This window comes from Pangasianodon hypophthalmus, chromosome 9, assembly GCF_027358585.1.
Source record: "Pangasianodon hypophthalmus isolate fPanHyp1 chromosome 9, fPanHyp1.pri, whole genome shotgun sequence".
Taxonomy (NCBI): Eukaryota; Metazoa; Chordata; class Actinopteri; order Siluriformes; family Pangasiidae; genus Pangasianodon; species Pangasianodon hypophthalmus.
In genome coordinates, this window is record NC_069718.1 from 21,094,873 (window position 1) to 21,112,185 (window position 17,313).

The 17,313-nt window shown below is 38.4% G+C and overlaps 2 protein-coding genes across 2 annotated transcripts in view; both read right to left on the reverse strand.

Moving 5' to 3' along the window:
• The window catches only part of LOC113529776 (hepatic triacylglycerol lipase), a 10,102-nt gene extending 2,395 nt beyond the window's left edge, over positions 1 to 7,707 (reverse strand). Inside the window, exons 1-6 of the mRNA XM_026919219.3 lie at positions 7,484 to 7,707; positions 7,006 to 7,196; positions 6,511 to 6,690; positions 5,634 to 5,751; positions 2,182 to 2,415; positions 1,831 to 2,076 (exon numbers count right to left, since the gene is read on the reverse strand). Coding sequence (XP_026775020.2) covers positions 1,831 to 2,076; positions 2,182 to 2,415; positions 5,634 to 5,751; positions 6,511 to 6,690; positions 7,006 to 7,196; positions 7,484 to 7,622 — 1,108 coding nt within the window. The 5' untranslated portion in view covers positions 7,623 to 7,707. The remainder of the gene's footprint in view (positions 1 to 1,830; positions 2,077 to 2,181; positions 2,416 to 5,633; positions 5,752 to 6,510; positions 6,691 to 7,005; positions 7,197 to 7,483) is intronic.
• A 3,770-nt stretch (positions 7,708 to 11,477) lies between these two features.
• aqp9a (aquaporin 9a) lies at positions 11,478 to 17,174 on the reverse strand. Its single transcript, XM_034307155.2, has 6 exons — positions 17,051 to 17,174; positions 16,571 to 16,697; positions 14,691 to 14,828; positions 13,643 to 13,761; positions 12,835 to 13,052; positions 11,478 to 12,306 (listed from the first exon to the last, which is right to left on the reverse strand). The coding sequence occupies exons 1-6, from the start codon at positions 17,126 to 17,128 to the stop codon at positions 12,102 to 12,104; spliced, it is 885 nt and encodes a 294-aa protein (XP_034163046.1). The 5' UTR covers positions 17,129 to 17,174; the 3' UTR covers positions 11,478 to 12,101.
• Between the last annotated feature and the right edge of the window lie 139 nt (positions 17,175 to 17,313).

Genomic DNA, 17,313 nt, shown 5'->3' on the forward strand with positions numbered 1-17,313 from the left:
ACCTTAATGGAATACTCTAACGGTTTTTAACCAATTTTATCCAGTGTTCAAACACGACAATTAAAATAACCCCACTTAAACATTGAAAGTATTATATTTATTTTACTGAGAACTTAGGCTGAATTATTTTCAAAGACATTCTGCAAAAAAAGGTGTTTCACATTTGACTCATAAAAAAAAGAGTGAGTTTTGACGTTTCTCGTGTCCTTTTCTCAGTGCAGGGAAACGTTGAAATTCTGAATGGTAATTACATGTGCACCACAGATGCAGCATACTCTAAGAAAAGAAGTACTAAATTGTACCTTACCTTTTGTCACTGGGGTGGTACTATCAAGAGTACATCTTTTGTATACCTTTAGTGTGTATGCTTTACAATGGATATAAAAAGTCTACACACCTTTTTGTGAAGTAAAAAAGAAAATGAAACTAAGATAAATCATGTCAGAACCTTTCCCACCTTTAATGTGAAATAGCAAAGTGTACAAATAAAGGGAAAAACAATCAAACGTTTTTAGGGGAAGAAATAAAATACTTACAATAACCTGGTTGCATAAGTATGCACACCTCTAAACTAATACTTTGCCGAAGCACCTTTTGATTTTATTACACCACTCAGTATTTTTGAGTAAGAGTCTATCAGAGTGGCACATCTTGACTTGGCAATATTTTCCCACTCTTTCTTCCCAAAACATTCTAGAGCCATCAAATTGTAAGGGCATCTCCTGTGCACAGCCCGCTTCAGGTCACCCCACAGATTTTCAGTTGGATTCAGGTCTGGGCTCTGGCTAGACCATGCAGAAACATTGATTATCGTTTGGTTAAGCCATTCTTTTGTTGATTAGTATGTATACTTTGGGTCATTGTCATGCTGAAAGGTGAAATTCCTTTTGCACTGCTTTGCACTAAAATCAACTGCTATTTATAGCTATTCATGATTCCCTCTGCCTTGATAAAAAGCCCCAGTTCTGGCTGAAGAAAAGCAGCCCTAAAGCATGATGCTGCCACCACCATGCTTCACCGTGGGTATGGCGTTCTTTTGGTGATGTGTTTTTTGCGTCAAACATACCTTTTGGAATTATGGAATTATTATACCTTTTGGAATTTGTGTCATCAGACCATAAAACATTTTGCCACATGGTTTGGGGTGATTTAGTTGAGCTTGGATGTTTTTTGTGGATGTTTCTTCCATCTAGCCACCCTATCCCATAGCACAGACATGTGAAGAATATGAGAGATTGTTGTCACATCCAGTGAGTAATCAGTACTTGTTAGATATTCCTGCAGCTCCTTTAATGTTGCCATTGGTCTCTTGGCAGCCTCCCTGGTAAGTTTTTGTCTTGTCTTTTCATAACATTTGGAGGGATGTCCTGTTCTTGGTGAGGTCACTGTGGTGCTTTTTTCCACTTGTTGATGATAGTCTTCACCATGTTCCATGGTATATCTAATGTTTTGGAAATTCTTTTATACCCCTCTCCTGTTCCATACCTTTCATTTCATTCACATGGTAATGTGAATGTAGTGTACCTTTAAATAACTGAACCTTGAGGACCACTCTTGTTCCTTTAATTATCTTTTAGAGTAATACTTTAAAGATAAACTCCATGCATTTTTCCAGGGAAAACATTAAAGGTACAAAAGATGCGCACTTGAGGGTAATACCCCACTGACAAGGAAAGGTATAGTTTAAAAAATTCTGGAGTAGTTGTGTGCATTCCTTTACCGTATTCAAATACGTTCCCAAACCTTACCCAAGACTAAATCATTAACAGCAGAAAATCACAACTTTTAGAGAAATCTAGAGCAAAAATAATATTGAGTTAACACACTGACCTTTAAATGGTGTTTGAGGACCAGTCTTCAGATAGAGGCCTTTGCCATTGCCTCCAGCGTACACCTTTCTAACATCGTAGCCCAGAGTATTACAGCGATCCTTTTTGCAGTCCAGACACAGGCCTTGGTCAAATGCATGGTTATCTCGGCAGCGGTACGCTGTCATCTGTTGGTCCTTGTTCAACAGGGAGTCAATGAAGAGGTGGACAGCTCGTTGGTGAGCACATTTGATTGTCTTTGGTACACCTGTTGAGAGGTGATAATACAGTTACAATACATCACACTGTTACACTCTGCCAATACAAACTCTACTACTGTGTGTATGATACACTTCACAGTGATCTGCTATACCTTCCAGTCCATATTGGTAAATGTTGTTATATATGTCTGTCATGTGACAGCCGGGCTGGAAGTAGCCTCCGTTTGGGTAGAAGTCGGCATGTCCAACAAGCTGCCGGATTCCCACCGCCAACCCAATGCTGGACTTAGAAAAGGTGTGAATGGCATCTACAAACATGGCATCATCAGGAGACAGCCTGTCAGAAGCAGGAACTCCCTCAAAATTGGGACCTGCAGGATCCAGACCTGCCCAAGAGGAGTCAGTTGTATATTATAGTCTGTTATCAGGTCATAGTTATACCAGTTTTAGTATTTGAACATGCCTTCATAAGCAACATTTGATTTTAGACTACAGGTGTATTTTTTTCCCCTGAACTCATGCAGGGAGTGATATTGCAGCAAAGGTGAGTCATGACATTTGTTTCTTTTCTTTTGATATAAATAGCTGGAGAGAACATGATGTCCTGGTTGAATCTTCTTTCATTCACTGAGCAGTCAAGACATTACATGATTACATTAATAAAAATCTCAATTTTATCTTCTCTCTTGCATGCACATCTAGTTAAAGTGAAACCATTAAGTAGTCAGCATACTTATATGCCTCAGGCTATCCTTTAAAAAAGACAAATGTAACTTGTGTTTTCCATCCTCTCACTTTAAAGTGTACTTTGTCACATACTCTTTGTTCCCAAAGAGACAATTCTGATGTCTCTCTTGTAAATGAGCTGACTGGAATGTGTTTTTCGTTTGCTTTGTTCCTGTCTTTTTTCAGGTTCTTTATTCAGTGTCTTCACACATCAGAATTGTGGGAAAGTGAGGGGGAGTACGATTTTCATAAGACCATTGTTCTCCATAGTGTTGGAGAATGTTTAAAGAGGAACATCTGGAACTAGAAGCCTTTTTTTCTCAACCTCAAGACAATTTAGGCTGGTCAAAGTAATTTTATGCAGAAAAAAAGAAAATCTGTATATTCAGGATGGTGATAGAATACTCAGAACATTTTTTGCATGCATCGCACACCATTATGTGGTTTACAGTCTTGTCTGTAAACTGTAGACATTTGGAAGATGTGGAAATAATAGTTCCTCATCGATACCTCGCTAACGCTGATTACCACACGCTTCTTTGTGCTTGCTTTTACAGTTTTTCTCGATTGCTAAAACACTATAACCAGGCTTTTGAACTAAAATTTCAAAACCATAACGCCATTTATCAAAAAGCACACCCAATTCTATAAACTCTGAACACTACTCTCCTGTTTTGACACGAGTCAGATTGGTTGAGCTGTCACTGCAGAACTCTACACACAAATCCCTTAATTTCTTATTGCGTACACCATGTGGTCATTTTGAAAGCACTAGCATTCAATACTGTTCACTCAAGTCAGCACAGCTTGAGCTCACTTAGCACACAGTTGCCCAGGTGAAAACACTAAGAGTCAAAATTGAACACACATCAATCAGATCCTTCAATAGATAGATGAAAGGGCCCGAATGAGTTCACTGAGTTTTGGAACAATGGACCCACAGAGAAGTGAAGGAATAGGTCGAGGAGGAGAGGAGACAAGCAGTCTCGGATGAAATTCGAGCCACTTTAGTTGACCATGTCCTCGTCCATGGTATGACTATGAGGGAGGCTGGGCAACGAGTGCAGCCAAATTTGAGTCGCTTCACCGTCGCCTCCATCATCAGAACCTTCAGGGAGGAAAACAGGTAGGTGTACTTACAGTAAGACTGCTCTGTACAGTAACTTTTGAGTGCTGTACTCTGTGCTGTGACAGCACATACACTGTTGCACTATGCTACTGTAATGAAGAAATGCATCAAATTGCCTCGCATACAGATAGAGTTTCAGTATGTTTCCAGTTTTTCCTGTAAAAAGGATGTGTGACAGTTACAGTAATGAGTGCTTCTATTTTTATAGGACACAGAGACGATCACCTGGTGGAGGCAGGCTAAGGCTTTTGTCGGAGGAGCAAGAGCTTGTACACATGGTCATTGACAATAATGTAATCCGCCTGCGAGAGATTCAAAGGAGAGTGATTGAGGATAATCATCATTTTCGAGGGATAAATGCCATCAGCCGCTCCACAATTGATCGCATCCTCCGAAAGCACCGGTTCCGGATGAAACAGGCATACTGCGTCCCTTTCGAACGAAACTCTGACAGGGTTGGAATATGTTCAGGTATGAGTTTTGATATCATATGAAGTATTATGTACCATCACAGTATAGCAGTTTATGCTGCCATTTGTGCCCTCTTGAACTGTGCTTCAGGGTAGTGATTTACTCTACTGTGTTTCATGTGTTTTGCAGAGAATCTTTGAGATTGAAGGCCGACCTGTTCCCCATGAAATTATCTTTGTGGATGAGGCTGGTTTCAACCTGACCAAAAGAAGGAGAAGGGGGAGGAACATAATTGGCCATCGGGCTATTGTGAATGTCCCTGGTCAGCGCGGAGGGAATGTCACTATGTGCGCAGCCATCAGCCAACGAGGGGTACTCCACCGCCATGCCATTCTAAGACCCTATAACACTATGCTCCTCCTTGCTTTCCTTGAAGGTCTAAGAGAGCATATATTAAAGCTGGACCACAGGGAACTAGCACAGCCAGAGCAGCCTCACTACGTTTGGGATAACATCAGCTTCCATCGCGCTGCTCTGGATCGTGACTGGTTTACCAATAACCCGAGGTTTTCAAACATCTTTCTGCCTGCATACTCTCCCTTTCTAAACCCGATAGAGGAGTTTTTTTGGCGTGGCAGTGGAAAGTATATGACCGAGAACCTTATATCCGTGTTCACCTCCTCCAGGCCATGGAAGAAGCCTGCCTAGACATATCAGTAGATGCGTGCCAGGGGTGGATCAGGCATGCAAGAGGATTTTACCCCCGCTGCCTGGCTAGGGCCAATATAGCCTGTGATGTGGACGAGATTCTCTGGCCTGACCCAGACCAAAGACGGGATGCTGAGGCGGAATAATTTATTTTATTTATTTTTTTGTGTGTGTGTTGTACTGTGTAGTACATGAATGAATAAAAATGTGCCAATGTATACATTGGTTGTGTCTTTTGTGTTCATCATGTGAAAAGGTTTTTGAGGGGGGGGGGAACCACAAGCAACATAACTTACCAGTTTCGGAAATATTGTTTTGAATTTATTGCACCAGTGTGTAAGACTATGTTGTAGTGAGTGTGTTTTGAGGGCTTGTGTGTGATGTCTGAGGGCAAAGTTTGGTTTTTCAGCAAGAGTGAATGGTTTTGGGTGTAGAGCTTCATTGTGACCTGAAAATAGGATGTTTGGGGAATTGGGTGAAACGTTATGGATTTGTGTTTGCTGTTTTGAGAATACGAGGCATAGTTTCAAGAAATGTGTTTAAGCAATCAAGAAAAACTGCAACTAAAGACTCCTTGTCTTTAGATCTTTCCTGCTCTGAATTATGTACGTTAAGAAGAAAGAAGGCTACCTGTTATGCGGCCCAGTTTTTTGGCTTTTTTAAAATGGCCTCCTGCAAATCCAGCTGCATGTGCTCCTAAACTGTAACCAATCAGGTGAACCTTATCCATGGAGAGCTGGGTGGTCTCCTGTTGAGAAGAGAAGGGTAGTCTTGCTTATTATTGTGATGGTTCAGGCATGTTAAAGCATTAGTTTTGGCAAAAGTGTGTGTGTGTGTGTGTGTGTGTGTGTATGTTCCATATGGTGATGTTTTTTCAGTGTGGGCAGCAGGAGGCTGATTAATGCTACAGACTAACATCACTGAGATGACAGTTCTAAGGCCACTGAATATGTAACACCAAATCACTCTATGTATGACACAATAGGCTATGTCTGTTTGTTTTTATGCTTTGTATCTTGATTAAGTTTAAATCCTGATTAAAGTCTGCATTATCATATTATATAGACCAGGAGGTGCTGATATTTCACCCAACCTACATCAAACTTGGCAAAACATGGACCTTGCTCTGTGCACAGGGCCATTGTCATGCTGGAACAGGTTGGGCCTCTTAGTTCCAGTGAAGTAAAGATTGTACTGCATACAAAGAAATTCTAGACAAGTGTGCTTTCAACTTGTGGCAATAGTTTGGGGAGGACCCACATACTGTATGGGTGTGATGGTCAGGTGTCTACATATTTTTGGCCATATAATGTATGTTTGAGATTTTTTCTCTCATTGTAACTGTGCTAGGAAAGTCCCCCTGTGACATCAACTGATCACAAATATTTCAATCTAAGCATACCTGAGGTCTTTCACTATGGAGGTATCCTTTAAAACCTATTTACCTTTGCAATTTTCGGTGACTGTAGCATGACATTGTGACTCTTTGAATGTCAGGGTTTCTTACCTCAAGCCACATCAGGAGATTTGCAACATCCAATCCCACTTGCCTGGTATTCTTAGCTGCAGTTGGGTATGGCTGGAAAGCCAGAGGTCTCCAGTCAGTGATCAGCACATTCACATGCTCTAGCCTGGTCTTGAGGGCTGAGGTGAGCTTGAACACCCATTCCTCCATTTTTCCATTCATCTACACAGTTGGAGTGAAGGTCACCACAGGTCAGTGGAACACATACAGTGAATAATGAGACAGTGTAGATATTACGTACTTGTCTGTCTTTCTAAACATTAAATATACCTGCTCCTCTCTATCTACAGCACACATTTCTATTGCTTTCATCTCTGGAACGGGCAGTTGTCCAGAAGCAAAAACTACTCCCACGTATATCTAAACATGTAAGGAATGTGGAAAACTCTCCAATAAACATTTTCCCCTAGAAGACATAAACCAGTGTCAGTTTCAGTGCCAGCTGGTCGAGAAGTAAAGGTTCAAACTTGTCCTTACCGTCCAGCCATGAATAATGATGATCAGGGGGTTGCTTGTGTTGTAGTTGCACGTGTCGAGAGTGTCTGATTGAAATGGTTTGATAGCACAGGTCTCTTCAAAGAGACTGCCTTGTAAATGCATGTGAAAAGTCGACTTCACCACCAGTGGCGCCTTCACTTCATTTTCCATCTCAAGTCCCCCAACATGATCTAAAATTAGAGCCAAATATAACATTTTCAGAACCTTCAATCAGTCTGTTTACCACATGTAATTTCCTCTGTGCTACAACCTTTTGATTTTTCCACAGTATATGTTCAAAAACCTTAGCGTGCAGCGTGTAATTAAAGAGAAACAGGCAACTTGACATAAAAGGCCTCGTACTTGTGTTTAGCCCTTTCAATTTCTTTTTGTAGTGAGGAACATCTGCTCGTATCCCTACACTATAATATAGCTATAAAATAACTGGTCTGTGAAAGAAAGCTAAATATACACATACCTGTAGTATTTTCTTTGGCTTTTGCTGCCTCAATATGGATTAGGAGGAAAAATGAGAAGATTTTAGTTACAGTCTTCATCATTGCTCCAGTAACTCCAATGTCAACGTCATTCCCAAAAACTGGGAGATGTACAAACATCCACAGACCTGTCTTGACTAGTGAATTCAGAGAAGGAAGTTATGTCTATTGCCGAGAAAGAAAGAGGAGACCGACAAATAGAGGTGGGGAGGTGTGGTGTGGAAAGGCTAAGGCAGAAGCAAACGTGATTACCTTCTCTGATTGGCTGGATTTTTGTAGCTGGGAGGAAAAACCATGAGGAGGAAAAACCATCTCTGTATCGAAGGAGAAAAATAAGGAGAGACAGACAACTGCTGTCTGCTTTGGATTGATATTAACAGCTGCACTACAAACCTGGAAAGGTTTATCCATCATTCAGTGCCAGCTTTTACATTTATCCTAATAAAACCTTGAAAAGAGCTAAAAAAAAAAAAAACACTTTGAAAAATCTTTGAAGTTTTCTTTCTTTTTTTTTAACCTCTGTGGGCTGAGAAAATGAGATTCAATTAAACCAAAAAACAAACACTTTGGAATTTACACAGTCTGCCAGAATTTAATGAGCGCTAGCACGAGACAGCAAACAGTTCATGGTACACATTGTGGTATTTTGTGACACACACAAGTCTAAAAGGGAATCTGTGAGTGAAAAAATTTGGAATATGGAATATTTTCCCTTAGCTATGTCAATTGAACTAGAACATTTTTATTTCATATGGTCCGCCATTTCCACCCCTTGTGCATACACCGACTCTGAGCCCCTGAAGCATCAGCTGAACTCTAAAATCCACTGATCTAAGGCAAATTGTGCACCCACACACCTGATTGTAAACCATGTTAGCTCAATCCTCTCTCTGGCTGCTGTTGTTTGCTTTGAGTCAGTTGCTAATTCACTGTTATTAGCTAGTCCCATATTACTCAACACACATTTGAATAATAACAATGTGAGTCTCACTGATGTCTTTTGTATTACACCAATCTTATTCTGAGCTCCGTGTGACTTTACAAAGCCATATAGCCTTTTATACAACAGCGCTGTTGAATTCTTGATTCTGATTAGTCAGAAGGTGTTGAATAATTTTCCATAACATAATGGCTCTGACAATAGAGCTGGCTGCCAGGCAATTCACAGGTTTATATTAATATGCTTATTCTATTATATTATTAGCGTTTCTATAACTACAGCTCATTCACAAGGACTTGTATGGTGGATGCTCTACATAATCTAAATCTAATAATAAACAGATTAAATCCGTGTTGTTATTTACCAAAGAAAAACCTGTAGTCGTTGATATGGTGACGTTTTCTGTAAGGAGATGGAAGGAGTCTCCAGTGTCAACATTTGAAACAGTACACAAGAGAGTCTTCAGGACAGAGCACTTTGCTTTTTATGGTTTTTCAGTAAAATACCAAACTGTGTTTACTGTCTAATTAACTTTTAGAGAGAGAAGAAAGAGATGCTGGTGAGAGAACAACTGTTCATATCTGTTATAACTGAAATTGTTTTGAAGGTGTTCCACAACAATAAATGTAACTATAAATGGATAAAATGTATGAGGTGTAATTCTTTAAAAAGATTTAATCTTTGATTGTGTTATAAGAGTAATAAAAGATGACAGAGCATTACTACTTTGTCTCTTTTTTTTATGTTTTTATTTCCCATTGTGCTTTAATCTTTTCTGAACAAAGAGCTGACCAGCCTGTATGTGGAAATTTAGGTCTGCTGAGCCAAGGGAACATCTTCCATGTTCTGGAGAACTGCGTTCTAGTCGTCTCTACATTCACGCTGTCTTTCATGAATGTTATCTCATATCAGTCAAGGAGACTTCTGCCAGGATCAACATCATCTGTAATGTGGTCTCAAATCAGACAGCAGCTTTACTGATAAGAGAAAACACACTCAGATAATGCACTGGATTTTCCACCTTAATCTCTATCCAACTCTGAAGTGTATGTGCGATTACCATGGACATGAATTTAAACATGGTTCCCTGCACCAAGAAAACATCTGAGGACCTACTGACTTAAAACTCTAATTTTCCTTACAAGGAAAATCTAAAGGAAGTTGTTGAATTTCATCAATAAATGTGAAAAATGTGACTACCAGAAATTGTAAATTACACCTGCTTCACTCTAATAATCTAATAAAGAATGAGAGAATGTGGACATGCACCATTGGACCCACATTAGTACACTGGTAACAGTAATTAATACATATTATTTCAGTTTTGCAAACATACACTCACCAGTCACTTTATTAGAAACACCTATACACTTGCTCAATCATGCAGTTATCCAACTTTCCTGATGTGGTCTTCTGCTGTTGTAGCCCATTCTCCTCAAGGTTTGATGTGTTGCACATTCTGTGATGCTTTTCTGCACACCTTGGTTGTAAAGATTGCTAATTTGAGTTACTGTAGCCTTATTGTGAACTCAAAATAGTTTGTCAATTCTCCTCTGAACTCTCTTATTAACAAGGCTTTTCTGTCTACAGAGCTACCGGTCAGTGGGTGTTCTTTGTTTTTTGTGCTATTTTGTGTAAACTCTAGTGAGTGTTATGTGTAAAAATCCCAGGAGATCAACAGATTCTGGGGGGCACAGAGGCTTAGTGGTTAGCACTGTTGCCTCGCACCTCCAGGGTTAGGGGTTCTTGCATGTTCTTCCCGTGCTTTGGGGGTTTCCTCTAGGTACTTCAGTTTCCTTTCTTCCAAAATTGTCTGTAGGGTGTAAGTGAGTGTGTGTGTGTGTGATTGTGCACTGCAATGGGCTAGCACCTGAGTCCCCTGGGATAGGCTCTAGACTCCCCATGACCCTGTGTAGGATAAGCAGTACAGAGAATGGATGGATGGATGGATAAGCAGATTCTGAAGTACTTAAATCAGTCTATCTGACAGCAAAAAACCATGCCAGAGTCAAAGTCACTGAAATCACATTTCTTATATTTGATGTGAACATTAACTGAAGCTCTTGACCTGAATCTGAATTACTGTATGCATTGTGCATACACATACACATCTACAGGTGTATATACAGTACTGTGTATTTTTTTGGTACAAACTTTGTTATAGATTTTTATTTTATGACTTCTACATTATTGATTCAGTACATTTCAATAATGATTTCCAAACATTAGTTTTCCAGTACAAAATTAAATGTTACAGAAAAATGTTTGTATGTCAGTAAAGAAAGCAGCAGATTACATAAGAGACACTTTCAGACCAAAAAACATAATGAAGGCTGCTGGGTTTTGCTGCAAAAATAAGAAGCAAGTGCAACAGTCAAAGTCTCCAGAAGAACTGTGGCTGCTTCTGCAAGATGCTCAGTAACTTACAGCTCATTTCCTTATAAAACTGCACACACTGTAACTGAGACTACTATTTTTTTACTATTTTAAAAAAGCGAAGGATCGTCACTCAAAATATTGACTTTGTTTCATTTATTACTGTTTACTGCTCTTTATAGTACTTTTTAATGTAGAAACATTTAATTTCATTATTTTTGAAGGCATCTTTGCTCTACAGCATTTCTTTGCATGTGTCTAAGACTTTTGCACAGTAGTATATACTATATACAGTACTATATATACACGGGTACAGGGAAATTATGAAATTCAGATGTAAATACAAGTATTCTTTTAATCAATTAACCAACCAATCAACAATAAGTGTTTAAATTTGTAGTGCAATTCATGTGTAACCACATGGAAAATAGATTAGAAGTACTGCTCCAGTGCTAATATGAGCAGTAAAGGAAGATCGGAGAATTTATGTTTGACTGAATAGCTTATGAGTGTGATTTATGAGTGCAATAATGAACAAGTAAGAAGTGTTTTGTACCTTTGGAAAATATTTGATGTTTTTACCAGGAAAAACACACCAGATTAAATACATAATTGAACAGAAGGAGCTTTATTACAAAATTTCTATAATTGAGTGGCAATGCTGATTAAGGGCATGTAATAAACAGAAACAGGGATCACTTTGACAATTTTTTTTGTCACTATGCAGCATTTTATACTACAATCAAATAAGATATTTCCTATTTTTATTAACTTTTAATGGCTAAGCTACTACGAACTACTCTATATTCATTTGAAAAGACAAAACTTAAAAAAAAAACTGAAATCCGTAAACTATGAAAAAGTAGAAATAATAAGTAAACCACCTAATACTTCCACTACAATGACCTTATCTGTCTAGGTTTAATACATTTTTGGTCTGGAAAAATACGTTTTTGTCATCTTTTTTTTTTCAGTTTACTTGGGAATGATATTATACCGTAAAGGAGTTTTTTTTTTTTTTATTCTCGTGAGAGCTTGAGCTCATAACAAATGTAGAAGCAGAAAAAAAGCAGCAGGATTCATGTAAAGATGTACAAAGATATAATCCGTTAAATAGTAGGCTACTCACTTTAATCCTGCACCACTTCCTGACAACAAACAAATGAAAGCCTGAGAGCTAAAGTGAGAGTCGAGAGTCTATACTGGGCCAGCTGGAGCACATGAATACGATTCTTCTTAATTTGTAAGCATTTTTGATTCATTCATAGTCAATGATTATCTGTTTAGCCCATAGTTATCATTTCATATTTGTCCCTCAGGCTGCTGTCCTCATCCTCTTCTTCATCCTCCTCTTCCTCAGTTTTTTGCTGGGATTTCTCTGATGGGTCGGAGTGGTGCAGCTCAATCAAGAGGAAGTACACTACAGCTCCGGTGATGCCTCCTATCAAAGGCCCGAACACCGGGATCCACCACCAGTGATCTGCAGTGCTGGAGAGGAGAATAGATGAAGGCATGAAGTATGTCATTTTGCTTATACAACTCATAAATAAGTGTGGGTTAAACAAGGCCACTGCATAGTGTAGGTGTTCTTGGTTGAGGGTTGGTTAAAGATAAAGTCAAAGTCAACTTTATTATCATTATGCATATTGCAGAGTAGTAAGCCCTTCAGTGCTACATCACACACTTTAAATAAAATACTTATACAAGTTAAAACAAGAACTTAATGTATGTTAAAACAAGGCAAAAAAAAAAAAAAGACTTCCAAACACAAAGTCGTAACCTAAAGACAGTAATAGAAAAAAAAAAAAAAAAGCTGAATTAATATGTATTAATGTTACCTGTGGTTCGGAGAAACTGTGCAATGATACTGTGCAATGATACCAAACTGACAAGTTGATAATTCACGTAGTTGTTAAAGCAGGATACAAACTGTTAGCTCATGATCAGATCTTAGAGCACCATGCTGTCACTCAGATGGCCTTAAAAGTTTAATTAGATCCCACACCAAGCTGCTACCTGAACACCTCCACGCCCCAACCAGCCATAGCAGTGAAGAGTCGGGGACCAAGGTCTCTGGCAGGGTTCAGTGGGTATCCACAGTTCATGCCCATGGACACGCTGATGCCCAAGATGATCAAGCCAATGGCCAGAGGCTCCACTCCTTTAGGAGCTCCAATATTCCTGCTATCGGTTATGGCCAGGATGCACAGCACCAGCATACCTGTTCCAATCACCTGCAACAGGAGGGCACACTGATAATTTCGCCTGCCTCATTTACTGTCTGATGTGAAACTGATCTGATTTGCACCTAGATTGTTGTTAGACTTGCATTTAATGGCAACATCTACTCTGAGCAAATATGCTTTGAAAATGTTCCCTTGATATTTAAGAATGTAACTATGATTTCATACTAGAACTACAAACTACAAACTAGAACTCTTTTAGGAAGTTAAGAATGTGTAACTATACAAAAAAACCCTCTTTTTTTATTTTAAAAAAGTGTACTTTTGTTGAGCACAATTTACCATTCACTCTTCCCTTTAATAAAGCTGGGATATTTTTATATCATACTGCTTTAATATTGTTGCATTGGTTTTTAAAAATGTATAATAAGAATTTTTTTTTTTTTTAAATGACCTACAGCTGATTAAAGAAAAACTGATTTTATTACATTTTGATTCCTTAGATTTTCTTAGAGTCATGCTATTATGGCAACATTTATAGGGTTAGTCCCATAAAACTGATTTATTCAAAAATAATTTGAAAAAATATAAATTAATAAAAAATAAATTAATAACAACATATGTATATATAGCAAAGTTACCTGATCCACAAACCCTCCAAGTATTGTGAGATGTCGTCCAGGGTAAGAGGCAAAAATGTGTCCAGTGGCATTAATGCCTGTTACTGACAGAATTCCACTAGTAAACTCCATAAACGCATCTGTGGAAACAACGGGCAATGAATACATTCCTTCTTATTCGACTTGTAATTGAACAATTTATAAAATACAGTATTTGTGGCATATGTCACATTTTATCCAATATTTATAATATTCACCTATGCTTTGACATTAGGATACTCAGACCTAAGGACATGCATCATGTATCATTTAAATAGTTTGAATACAATTAGTAACATTTTGTATAATCATGATGTGCTGTAAGTGTCTACTGAAAATATCTTGAATATGATCTAGTGAAAATATCTTGAACATGGGCAAATAATCTCTTAGTAGAGATTATTGTAAATCAAATATTAGATTATTTAGCTTGTTTTTAGATTCTTTTAGTTGTTCTAAGCTTTAAATTCTTCTTCTTTCTAGAATTAAATGCTTAAAATGTGAAAAAGTATCTGCCAATAGAACAGGGTTGTTTTAAGCTTGAAATTAATACAGAATGTCTAGAAATAGGTTTAATAATCTTATATTAGGCTATGGTAATCTTATCATAGGAAATGCTAGGTAAATCTGATTTTGTTTTTGTTTTACAGTGCAGGATTTGCTCTACTGTTTTTTTTAGGCTAAGACTATATACATAGTGTACAGTATATCAAGGAACAATGCCTGTATAATCCATACTGTGCAATGAGTATGTTATTACAGCTATAATCTTTATACCAGAGACTATAAAATGTGTACCTTTGAGCCAAATACTACCAGGTAAGCTGTAATAATGGCTTCTGTTAATTAGTGGATAGGTAAATACCGTAATTTAATGCCAGCTCCTTTAAAAAATAGAGTAGAGATTTGATTCTATAGTAGAGATTCTAAATATTTTAATGCCATTTATGTCCATTTCTCTACATGCTTGCCTTGGGCAGAAATAGCTAAAGGGCTCTCTGTGTATATGTGTTTTTTTAACACCCCTCACCATAATACAGTCCAAACACTCCAGCAGCTCCAGCAAAGGCTCCCAGGAGCTGTGCAATGACGTAAATTGGAAATTTCCAGATCTTCAGTTTACCCAGTATGACCATGGCCAGAGACACAGCTGGGTTCAAATGACCCCCTGATGTGCAATAATAGAAAATGCCAAATAATTATACAAATAACGTACATTATTACAGACATCTGCTTTGGTTATGGGTAATACAATTCTTATTAGATTTAAGGTTGTAAAATAAGCGTTAGCTGAGATTGAGTAATACATTTCCACACATATTCACAAAAGTTATTTTGTTAATCTTCCCTATGACCTTTCAACTTTTTATGTTATATCCCTGCAGCAGTATTTTGATCCATACCATATAAAAATATGTATATCCAGACACTGTAATGCAAGAAAGGTAAAACGATTACTTATGTTCTAGTGATAAGGAAATAAGTCACACACCTGTGATGGTTTATTACTCTTATATATTTTATGCCATTTAAAATAATCATATCTAGTAATGTCATTATGTGGCAATTATTTGCCCCATGTCTAAAACCTGAACATGCCACTGAGACTTCAAAATTATTTTATATTCAGCTGATAAATTCTTGTTGGCTGGAATTATAGAATAGAATAGTGTACACGTTGGGATTTTATCTATTCTAGGTTTTGTTGACGGTATATGCGTATTCTGTGTATACTGTTTAATGATTATGATTTTGGACACAGATTTTATTTTGGCTTGCTATATAGCGTAGAAGTATACAGTTTGGGATGTAGCATTTATGTTTCATGTCCATGTCATTTCACTGACAGTGACAAAATTTCTGGATTTCAGGAATGATGTATCTATTGGGGGCGCACGGTGGCTTAGTGGTTAGCACACCTCCAGGGTTGGGGGTTCAATTCCTGCCTCTGCCCTGCATGTGTGTGTGGTTTGCATGTTCTCCCCGTGCTTCAGGGGTTTCCTCCAGGTACTCTAGTTTCCTCCCCCAGTCCAAAAACATGCTTTGTAGGCTGATTGGCCATAGTATGTGAATGTGTGTGTGTGTGTGTGTGTGTGATTGTGCCCTGCGATGGGTTGGCATCCCAGCCAGGGTGTCCCCCACCTTGAGCCTGAGTCCCCTGGGATAGGCCCCAGGCTCCCTGTGACCCTGTGTAGGATAAGTGGTACAAAAAAATGGATGGAATGGATGGATATCTATTGAGGCTGCATGTTTCTGTTGTAGCCCACCACAGCTACTGCACATGCAGCGTGTGTGTGTGTGTGTGTGTGTGTGTGTGCAGATCAATGTGACCATTAGAATGTTGAGAGTGATTCGCCTGAGGACACATGTGACCCCGGAGACCTCACAAAAACAGAACAAAGTTTGGCTATAGGCCTAATGAATTAATCTTCGATTCAGAGAACCTAACTGAAATGGTACATAAGAAGATAAGAATCATAGCATATAGTTGTGTATTCATTATAATACAATCATACAGCACTTAACGTTTTTAATAGAAATTAACAGAAGGATATAGATAGATAGATAGATAGATAGATAGATAGATAGATAGATAGATAAACAAGGTCAATGCTACAATACTGAAGCATTTAAGCTAGGTTGTTTATACACACTGTGTATTTAATTTATATTGATTTATTATTAATATTTATAAGCAATTTCAGGAGTGTGCACATCAAATAGATACCCACAACGGCCAGCTCACACACACACACACACACACATACACACACACTAATGCTATTGCCTAATATTCATCAAGGTCCACTCTGTGATATTAGAACCTCAAAGTACTTAAGGTGCCTCTTTAAATTTATAGACAGAACTCTAATAACAATTAGAGGAATAATTAATTGGTAATGTATCTACCTGAAACCCCACCAGCGATATAGACACCCATCATGAGTCCGGTGGTGAAGCCGAGGTGGATAGTGAGTGGCTCACCCAGAGTATTCCTGCTTAGGACTGTCTGAGCTACAGAGCCACAGCCAAACACCTGACACAGAAAATTCCAGTATGCTCATGGATGACGGACAATGCTGATCAAGATGCACTTTGTTATTAGGATGCCATCAAACTAGCATATTAACAGATATTAGAAGACATTTCATCCAGTCAGTTTCTACAAATAACCAGTTCTCTATACTCAGAGACTAGTACAGATTCCCGTTCTGCTAATTCACTTATGATTTGTTGAAGTAGGTGTGTTTCACTGACTCTGAATATACAGGACCAGAACTGTGTCCCCTTAGTTGTTAGGAAACTCTATAATAAGCTGACCATGTACTCCATTATATTTAGTTAATTTCTATTAAATATAACTAGCTGAGATTTAGTGGAAGTACTCACCACCAGCACAAATGTCCCAAGAAACTCCGCCAAGAACTCTTTAAAAATGTCATGTTTAAGAGTGCAGTGATGCTTCATGGTTCTCTTGTGGTCACTTACCCAGTGCTCTCAGGTCTAATCAAACACACACTGTGTGACTAAGTCTATGCTGAGTGACATTAACCCCCACCCATCCCCAGCCCCCACCACCACCGCCATGGCCTAGTCCTAGCAGTCTGATCATAAGCCATTGATCTGTGAGAGCTGCCTCATCTCATCCTATT